At 44.6% G+C, this 10,313-nt stretch overlaps 1 protein-coding gene across 1 annotated transcript; it reads left to right on the top strand.

The window, feature by feature from the left end:
- Positions 1 to 7,507: 7,507 nt before the first annotated feature.
- Positions 7,508 to 9,378, top strand: LOC311264937 (uncharacterized protein). The gene is made up of 5 exons (XM_084366161.1): positions 7,508 to 7,580; positions 8,272 to 8,341; positions 8,459 to 8,639; positions 8,953 to 9,119; positions 9,293 to 9,378. Exons 1-4 carry the CDS (start codon positions 7,533 to 7,535, stop codon positions 9,113 to 9,115), a joined length of 462 nt encoding a protein of 153 aa, XP_084222287.1. The 5' UTR covers positions 7,508 to 7,532; the 3' UTR covers positions 9,116 to 9,119; positions 9,293 to 9,378.
- The last annotated feature ends 935 nt before the right edge of the window (positions 9,379 to 10,313 follow it).

Here is a 10,313-nt window from a genome sequence, read left to right as displayed (position 1 = left end):
AACTTGTTGATCAAGTCCCAATCCTTCTGTTCTGTCATGTCAACAGGGTGGCTGTGAGGGCGACGAGAAAGAGCGTCAGCGTCGAGGTTCTGCTTCCCAGCCCGATACTGCAGCTTGAAAGTGTAGGTGGACAGGGCGGCAAGCCATCTGTGACTGGCGGCATCCAACTTTGCTGTTGTTAACAGATAAGTGAGCGGGTTGTTATCAGTCATTACCACAAAGCTGGCCCCGTACAGGTAGTCATGGAACTTTTCACCCACACTCCACTTCAGCGCAAGGAATTCTAACTTATGTGCAGGATACCTCGATTCACTCACTGACAGACCACGGCTGGCATAGGCGATTACTCTCAGCTGGCCCTCCTGCTCCTGGTATAAAGCTGCTCCGAGTCCGGTGGTACTGGCGTCTGTATGCAAAATATACTGCAGCTTTGGGTCAGCGAAGCCAAGAACTGGGGAACTGGTCAACTTCTCAATGAGCATCTCAAATGCACTCTGGCAGGTGGGGGACCATCGCTCCCCAAAGGGTTTTTTCGGATCCTGGATTCCTACTGGACTGGCCCCTTTCCGGGCTTTGGAGGTAGGTGCATAGCCCCGTGTCAAATCATTGAGAGGTTTTGCAATGGCGGAGTACCCTTTTATGAACCTCCTGTAGTATCCAGCAAATCCTAGGAACGACTTGAGCTCCTTCAGGGTTCTTGGAATTGGCCAGGATTTTAGAGCAAGGATCTTATCCGGATCAGTCTCGACACCCTTCTCCGAAACAATGTGTCCCAGGTATTTGACAGACGTCTGGAAAAATTTACATTTCTCGGGAGAGAGCTTCAGACCGTATTCTCTCAAGCGATGTAGTACCCGCAGCAACCTCCGCTCATGTTCCTCCAGCGTGTCTGAGAAGACAATAAGATCATCGAGGAAAACCAGAACTTCTTTCAAGTGGAGATCTCCCATACTCTTCTCCATTAACCGCTGGAATGTAGATGGAGCGTTTGTTACCCCTTGGGGCATTCGGTTGAATTCCCAAAACCCAATGGGAGTCACAAAAGCCGTTTTAGCTTTGTCTTCTTCGTTCATTCCAATCTGATAATACCCAGATTTTAAATCGAGAACGCTAAACCATTTGGACCCGGACAAAGCGGACAAAGACTCCTCCAGATTCGGCAGGGGATAGGCGTCCTTAACTGTCTGTAGGTTCAGTCTCCTGTAATCAATACACAACCGTATGTCACCATTCTTCTTACGGACAACGACAATTGGTGATGAAGATGACGACTCCGATTCCCGAATGACACCAGCCTCCAGAAGGTCCCTCAGATGCTGTCGGACTGCTTCAATGTCTTGAGGGTGTATGGGCCTGGCCCTGTGCTTGAATGGAGTTTCATCATGCAACTTTATGTGGTGTCTCACCTTGTCTGTGCATCCAAAGTCCATGTCACTGAGTGCAAAAACATCAGAGATCTTATTGAGCTTCTCAGTAATTCTCCTCTTCCACTCTGGCGGGATAGGTGATTCTCCAAAATCCAACTTCAGAGCAGGGGAAAGTTCTGATGGTGAACGGCTTGTTGACACAATGTGTGATAAGATCTGGGGTGAAACTGCCAGTTCAGCGATGGTGGAGAGGGGTGGGATGGTCACATCCTGGTCCGACTCATTGCTGAGGATGACTGGGATCCTCTTGTGGGATTGGCTTGGGAGCATGACCAAAGAGTTCTTAACACACAGCCCACCTGGCAGTGGTGAGGCTGCATGCTCCACAAGCACCAGTTGACCAGGAGACAGCATGCTGGCGTGGATGAAACCATCTATGAGGGTGGTGTGACCAGCAGGGATGAGGATGGGAGACTTGCTGGCTAACCTCACGACTCCATCGCTGCCCACCTGTTGTTGCTGGTGGCGGATCTGCAGCAGTTTGAGCACTGCTTTATAGCCATGGCCAGTCGGCTGGAAGTTGGCATATTCACTCCCCCTGTACTGATTATATAACGGCTCCAGGGTGTTCATGCCGATTAACACTGGGGACCGATGGGCTCCAACGTCAGGAACAACAAGCGCCAGCGTGGAGACATCCAAATCAACTCCCAGGAACTCACTGGGGAATGTGACCACCATCTCCACATATCCTAGATAAGGAACTGCTTGTCCTGCGGCTCCTTCAACTTGCAGTAACTCACACAAGGATTTCACAGGTTGGTCCGCAAAATGCTGGTTATAGAACGACACCGGGATCGTAGTGACTTGCGATCCCGTATCCAGCAGACAATCAAATTCTACACCAGCGATTTTGATGTTGGCTGTGCAGCGGGATCCGACCAAGCCTTTGGGCAATCTAGCTGGAACAGCAGGGGTGGTCTGGGTTACTTCATGACATTCAACATGATTTCTTTGGTTGGGACATTGTGGGTCCACAACAGTTCCGGTTTGCCCCACAACTGGAACTGACTCTAGTTTAAAGGATGTCTTGAAGAAGTGTCTGATTTCTGCCATCTTTGCTGCTTTTCGGTGAACTGCCTCCTCTTTGCGGCGACGAGTGCAGAGTTTGGGGGATTGTCACAGTGAGTCTTTATGTGGCCATCTTCACCACACCGATAGCAGTAGCCAGGTTTGGGAACAGAAGACGGGTTCTTTGATGGCTTGCCCGGCCTCTGCCCCTCACCCCACTTACGGCCAGGTGTGGGCTTGAAAGCAGCGTCTTGACTGGAGCTTGAGCTTGACTGGGCAGCAGTGAGGGTTGCAAGCTGCTTCTGTATATCGGCTAGTTGTTGAGCGAGTTGCTGCGTGATGTTAGTGAGTGCAGCAATCTCTCCTTTCTCTGCACCGTCAGTGTAGGCATACTGCGCGTGGTTTGCAGCTCTGGGTCGTGATAAGCCGAGATGTTGCTTCATGCGGATGGCTTTTGCAGCTTCACGATCTTCCTCAGTTCGCAGAAGGAGCAGAAATTCAGCAAACGATGGGGGATTATGTTTCCGTTGCTTCAATTGGAGTTCTGTAATGAGAGAGTTGTCCCAACAGCCACGACAGAACTGAGTCAGTAGGTGTCGACCAAAGTCTTTGGTTAACACTCCGCCTTGTTTCATAGCTTGATTCAGCGCCACCTGCAGACGCTGCAGATAATGGGACGGCTTCTCTCCAGCATCCTGGAATGTGTCCATGAATTTGGCATATAGCTCCTCGCCATCCTGTACCGTGCCATATGCTGAGTCAAGTGTCTGTAGATACACTGCTGGTGGAGTGTCGGGTCTCAAGTGCTTAACCATATCAGCAGCAGGTGGTAACAAGCTGTCGAAGATCTTACGTGAGCGCTGTAGGTCGGACACTGCAGGATCTTGTAACAGCAGCTCAACTCCGGAACGCCATGTGTCGTAGTCTGACTCGGTTTGAGGTCTGGCCGATCTTCCAGAGAAGGCTCTGAGACGCTGTGTGGGATGCATAGCGCTGTCGTCATTCTTGACAATATGCTCGACCACATAGCGTTGAACTTCGGGTGGATTGAGGTTGGCGTGTGACATGGCTGGCAAAGAGGGTCTTGAGGCGTATTGGGCTGGGGGGCCCGGCTGAACCTTTGGCCGTGGTTCAGTGCTCTGCTCTGGGGCAGCAGGACCCACTGGAGGACCAGAGATGGCAGCAGAGAGCAGTGGTGGAGTCTGCAGACTGACTGTGGCAACAGCCGGTGGCTTTCCATCCTCCTCCGAAGGAGACCCCTCATCCGTGGCAGTGGGATTGAGCTGGGAGACTGACTGACCAAGCAGAGACATCACCCCGTTAAGGACAACCGCAAAATCTTGGCCGGTCAACTTTGCGACTTTTTGTAATTCAGAAAGATAGTTCTTAGTTTGCGACTTCCCTACCTCGTCCGCACAGACTGTAGATAGGTCAAAGATCTTATAAGTAACATCACCGCCGCTACACTCATATACATATGGTAAGATTGGACGCAACGCAGCTAATGCCGCGCCCGAATTATATTCAACCACAATCGAATGGTGAAAAGCAGAACTGGGTTCATCAATACGTCCGAAATTTGAAACAGAACCATACTGTTGTAAAAACTCGATTACCTCATCATCCGTTTCAGTTTTTGTCGCTTCCTTTATCAAAACTGAATTTGGAATCTTAATGCCACGTTTCTCGAATATGTCCATTTCTACACAAATATATGAATACCAAAAAAAACATTCAGGTCCTTCTCCGCTCCTGGCTAGCTCGCCACTTTATGTAACAAGCACGCTACCCTAGTTAAGTTTAGGTTAGGTACCAACAGTTAGCAACAACACGATTATCAATTGGGCTAAATTCAGAAGACCCAGGTTGACTCTTGGAGTGGAGAAGAAGACACTGAAGGCAGCTTTAGACTTAGCACACCATATTTTATAATTTGTGAACCATAGACATTAAATATTAGCAGTGAGAAAAATAGAAATACAAATGGCCATTCATAGAAAATGCTATATACAGTTCAGTTCATCTTTCTCATTTAAATGACGTTGCAGCGCACAGTTCCACCATTGCCCAAAAAGGGAGAGTTCGACTTCGCCTGTACAGGCGAGGCACACGCTCAGTGCAACGGGCCCATATTTGAATGTCCAGTGGGAAGGGGGAATAGTCCGTGTTGGGAGGTGAGTGTGTGTAGTGTGTGTATGGGCCGTGTGTGGCAAGAGTTAGGAAGAGGAGCGGCTGCACAATGGAGCCTCCTACCAGCCGACAGTGAGCAGTGGAGGTTCAGTAGGTTCAGTAGGTTCCTTCCCGGCGCAGTCTTCAGGCTTCGCGCCCAGGCTAGGCTCTAGCTCGCCATCAACCCTGGCCAAATTCCGAGATTTAAATCGGCAACAGCTCGGCATTCAGACGCTCAACGGCTCCGGTAGTCGGCTCCTGCAGCAAACATTTCCCCAGCGGCTCCTCTCGCTACCGCCGCAGCAAGCCACACTGGCTATGTTACCGGTGTTTCCGGATGCGCTCTGTCATGTGACGGCGTAACGGCGCGACGTGATGACGTGCAGCCTCACGTCATAATTTATGTTTTAAAAGGACAAGGGAATAAATTAATAAGGGTTTTTTCACCCGGGTTACACTTGGCCACGATCTTTTTGAAGGTATTGTATCCTCTGATCTGGCACTGTACATTAACCATCTTGTTAAGGTAGATAAAATGTTTAGCTATCTTGAGTTGAATCGACGAATAAGTCAGTTCAAGTATCTCGGTAGGGATGCTAATGACAAACCGTGTGAGGTTAATCCAGAGGGTGGAAAACTTGGGGGACATGCTGTGCAGAATTGGTGTTTGCTGAGAATGTTGCCCGTTTTGATCGGAGACAAAGTAAAAAATCCAGGTGACAACAAAGTATGGCAGTTGGTTTTGCAACTTAGAGAAGTTGTGGACCTCAGTTGTGCACCTGCAATTTCAAATGGCCAGATAGCCTACCTTAGAGTTCTGATTGATGAATATTTGCATTGCCGAATACAAACCTTTCCTGACAACCCACTGAAGCCCAAACATCATTATGTCAGTCATTATCCTGAGCTCATTATCCAGTTTGGGCCACTTATTCGCCTATGGACTTTAAGATTCGAGAGCAAACACACCTATTTTAAGCAGTGTTTGAGAAAATTGCGCAACTTTAAGAATCCGTGTTCTACTCTTGCAGAGAGACACCAGCTTCTACAGGCCTTTCTGAGTGCTGGTACCTTCTTCCCTCCAGGTGTTTCAGTGGAGAGGGCCACACAGTTTTTCTCAGATGACTATAATGATGTAATCAGAGAGGTAGTTGCACATCACAATTTTGAGTCCACAAACACTCTGATAGCCAATGAAGTGACTGTGAAGGGGACAAAATACAGAAAGAACATGCTCATTGTGATTGATGATGATGATGAGGGGCTTGTTACTGGAAAAATCAAAGTGGTTCTTGTTCATAAGGATTCAGCAGTATATTTTATTGCTGAAAAGTATCATGCACTGCGTATTCCTGACATGGGTGTTTACAGCCTCACACTGATGCAGAGAAGCTACTGTTGTATTAATCAGGAAAATCTGCTAGATTACTATCCCTTGCCTGAGTACACTGTCCATGGCACACCACTGATAATTCTTCACCATTCTTTCCCTGTAGTCCACAGTGATGGCGAACATGAGTGAAGAGATCAAAGAGATCATCTGCAAGACCTTGCCAAATTTGTCGGAAGAGACCCAGTGGCAAATAATATCGAAACTTCAGAGCTCCGGCTTGGAGTCAAAAGAAGACTTAAAATATGTACAACAGGAAGACATTGCTGATCTGTTACCTGTTATCCAGTGCCGAAAACTCCTGGATGCATTCAAATTAGGTAATGTATGGTTAATTTAATGCGGCATTGTCTTGTTATATTCTCTTGTTTATTCAGTTGTGGAATTTCTATTTTCTAAAACTACATAATGCACCTTTAAACTTTTCAAATATGCCTAATATAAGGAGAGTTAAGTAGACTTTTGGCCTGCAGTGACTCTGATATAGCTTATTAGTTATGTGCCCTAATTCTTTTTTTGTTTGTTTGTTTTTTGTTTGTTTTTTAGAAACCGAGACGGTTACATTGGATTTTCAAGTCATTCCAACTTCGTCACCAGTAAGTAGTGATTGGTCGGTATCTGGGTCTTCATCACCATCATTATGCACTCCGCCTAATTCCAGCTCATCACAGCTATCGGCCATTTCATCATGTTCAAGCCAGGCAAGAGACAGCGGGCCAAGCAACAGGCCTTCCACATCTCAGATACTGAAAACATGGCCAGAAACATTCCAGGTCCCTTGGGAACAAATGCCACAGGAAATTCGTTCTGCAATTGCAGATGGTAAGAGACCTAAACCAGTGGAGCGACGCCAGATGATACGAGTACTCACGGATGAAATGAGAAGGTATGAAGCTAACCCCACTCGCGCAGAGTGCCTAACTGTGGTTCGAAATATCATCAGGCAGTACCCAAAGAGTTTTGCTGATATTGCACCAGATGGGTCACTTCTGTGTGGAGGTTATACATCACTTTTGATTCAAGTGAAAAACCGCATTGAGAATGTGAACCGTGAAGGAAGCTTCTTACGCCACCGATCCTCTACAGGCAAGAGGGGTCCAACTGACACATATGGATGTACACGATTTCAGCCAGAGCTACCCCCAGAAGAAACTGATAAGACTGTGGAGCAGCACCGCCAGAGACTGGAGGAGATTTACAGACAGGAGGGTGCAGGTGGAGCAGAAAGAGCAGAAGTTAAAAATCTAATGGAGCTCACATTCTCTCTACAACGTCGCCATATAAAAACACTTCCACCACCTGACATTGAAGATGTGAAAAGCAAATGGCCTTTTCTTTTCACGCCAAGGTATATATATGCACATTTTGAGTTGCTCACAGACATCAATGTGCTTCGTAGCTTGGAACTCAGTATGGAGGAATGTGGAAGAGCCATCACAGAATACTTCAGGGGAAAACCTACCAACAAAGCTGTCAAGGATATCCTCGCTAATGGTGAAGATAATGAGATGGCACTTCGTGTTGTTCATCTGCTCATGGCACACTTTGGAGAGGACCTAACCGGGCTGATCCTTATTACAGATGTAAGTTTTATTTTTTCTTTCTAACCCTGTGTTTTAAAGGGTGACTCCACCAGACTTAAGTGTCAAGACACCTAATGTGTGTACTAGTTTTGGAGAGTACTACTACATATATGAAAACAATAGTATAAATTATTTTGTGGCTCAGAGGAAGCTGGATGTAAGCTGATACATGACCTCCATGTTGTCACACAGTTGGTAAATTGCATTATGGGTAAAGTGGGTGCGAGGTTTTAAAAAGTATTTCACTTGTCTTCTTTGCCCTACTATGACACTGTTGAACGTTTTAAAAGCAAATGATCAAATCAATACAGCAGAAACAGAAATATTACCTTTTTATTCTTCCTTTTCAAAATCTGGTGCCTACATTATCCACAATGCAACTTAACCACTGAGTGACATCACTGGACGCAATGTATCAGATTATCTGCAGTTTCCTCTGGAGCCACAAAAGGGTTCATACTACTTTTTAGACATTTGCAGTAGAACTCCCCAAGACCTGTAAAAATAAAATTGTTACCCCTTACATTTTTAATGCCAAATCTATTCACAGTTTGACTGTAGGTACTTCAGAAGCCTACCTCATTTGCCTCTAGGTTACTCTCACCTAGTGTTTACTAATTGTTGACCTTTTTTATAATTTTTCTTCTTAAAAATCTCATTATGGTAAGCATAATGTATTTGTTCCCTACAGGTGTCTGCCACTCCAGCTGACGTTGAGACAACTCTCAGTCTTCCTGCAAGTCCTCGCCTGATACTGCCTGGTATACATTTCATTTAGATTAATTGATAGACACATTATTATCATATTGGCCATTCATCTTGAGTTTACATATGTTTACACAAGGTAACATGCATTCCCTTGTTGCTATGACTTGAAGTTTCAGGTGAAACAGGGCAAGTCACATTTAGAGGCTGGATGATCACCTTTGAGGGCCGTGTAATCTGTGAGGGCATCGCACCAACATTTGCAACAGGACTTGCTGCTGTGTTTGCAATCTACTACATATTCAACCTTCAATATCAAGAAGAGGCAGCCTGCACTCTGGAATTCATTCAGAGGTAAAACCTCTTCATTCCTTGTCAACATTATATGGATATATACAACTAAATTAATGTTTGTATTTTCTTGCATAAAATGGTATGAGTACTGTACATTTCAAGCCACAATACACACACACACACAGACCTGGTATTTTGTTGGACTATAGGGTTTATTATATTTCCATTCGATGTCACTTCTATATGTCATTCAAGTCCACTCTATTTGTGTGATGAAGAAAGACAAAAAAACAATTCATTGCATTTAATTGAATGTACACAAAACAGTATGTTGTTGCATCCCCACTCTGATCTTAGACTATTTTGATTTCAGGCGCTTCATTGGTATAAATCCAGAGAGAGGGACAAAGGCCAAAAGGGGCAAGGTTGTCTCCAAGAAGAAAGGTGTGATCGTCCAGAAGAAGTCTTCTGCAGTCAATACACACGTTGCCATGCTACTGAAGAACCTCCTTGACTTTGAATGGAACTTCATATAGATTGGTGAGCTCTTTAATCTCGCTCTCTTTGTTTTGACTGTTTGGCATTGCCACATTAAGTCACAAAAGAACTGGTGTTATTAACTTTATAAGACTTAGCTTTGAGTGTAAACTGTACACTCCTGATTGTATAGTTTATTTATTATTATGATTATGATTGTTTGTTGTTGTTGACAGTGGCAACACTGGAATAATGCTGCAGAGAGGAACAGCGGCTACCAAAGTGATGGTCATCTCTCCTGGATCCACAAGAACTAAGACGTAAAAACACAAGCCTACCTCACAGGACAATTTTAAGAGGTAACCTGCAAGTCTAGCTCGCAGTGGCACAGGTGCCTACCTTACAGTTTCACCCCTAAATGTTTTTATTGATGCATATTATTGATGCATATTGTCAAAAATGTTCTACTGTACTATAATAGTTTAAAAATGGCCTTAATGCACATTTTCAAAATGTTCTTAAGCTTGTTTTCCAAATGTTGCCAATTCTGCATATGTTCAAAATGTTATTATGAAAGTATATTTTCACAGACAGCAGAGAAAACATTGGAGTTTACATAATGTAAATCTTTTAAGTTGACTTTTGAGGAAATTTTAATCTAACTCACAGGACTATTTTAAGACGGAAAACACGAGCCTGTGGGCATTTTTTTCCCCCAAAGATGCTTGTTTGCTGAATGTTCTTACTCATGTAGTCAAAAAGGTCTTAATGTTCCTTAGTCTTAATAGTGTAGTTTTCCAAATATTGCTAATGATGTGTATTTGGTGCCTTGGTCCTTTTCTTAGACCCATTGTGTTATTCAAGGTAAAGCTTAAGTTACTGTAGGTAAGATAAATCACTTATGACAAGAATTTGTTAAAACTTATGTCTTAATTTAAAAAAAGTCAACTATAGGTTATGCCCCCACGTTTGGTAAGGGTCAGGGGCAGTCTCTGATGAGCAATTTAAGAATTTAAGTTTATTGCCATAGTCTGAAGCAGACACTACTAGGCTATTTCTGTTTGCTACTCGAAATCTCTTCTCAGCGTCATCCAACAGGGTTTATTTTCTTTTTTTTTTCATCTTTTGAAAGCAGCAGTATGTATGTTGACATTGACTTTGTTCTTTGAAATAAAGGTATTTGATTTTGATTGAAGTTTTTATTGCTTATTTTTGAATTAAGACTCGTCATTGAATTAAGACTCGTCTTAAATGCTG

Source organism: Pagrus pagrus (assembly GCF_965226575.1).
Source record: "Pagrus pagrus genome assembly, chromosome: 11".
In the NCBI taxonomy this organism is placed as follows: domain Eukaryota; kingdom Metazoa; phylum Chordata; class Actinopteri; order Spariformes; family Sparidae; genus Pagrus; species Pagrus pagrus.
The sequence above is the reverse complement of the archived record's forward strand: the minus strand, read 5'-3'. Positions and strand labels throughout refer to the sequence as shown.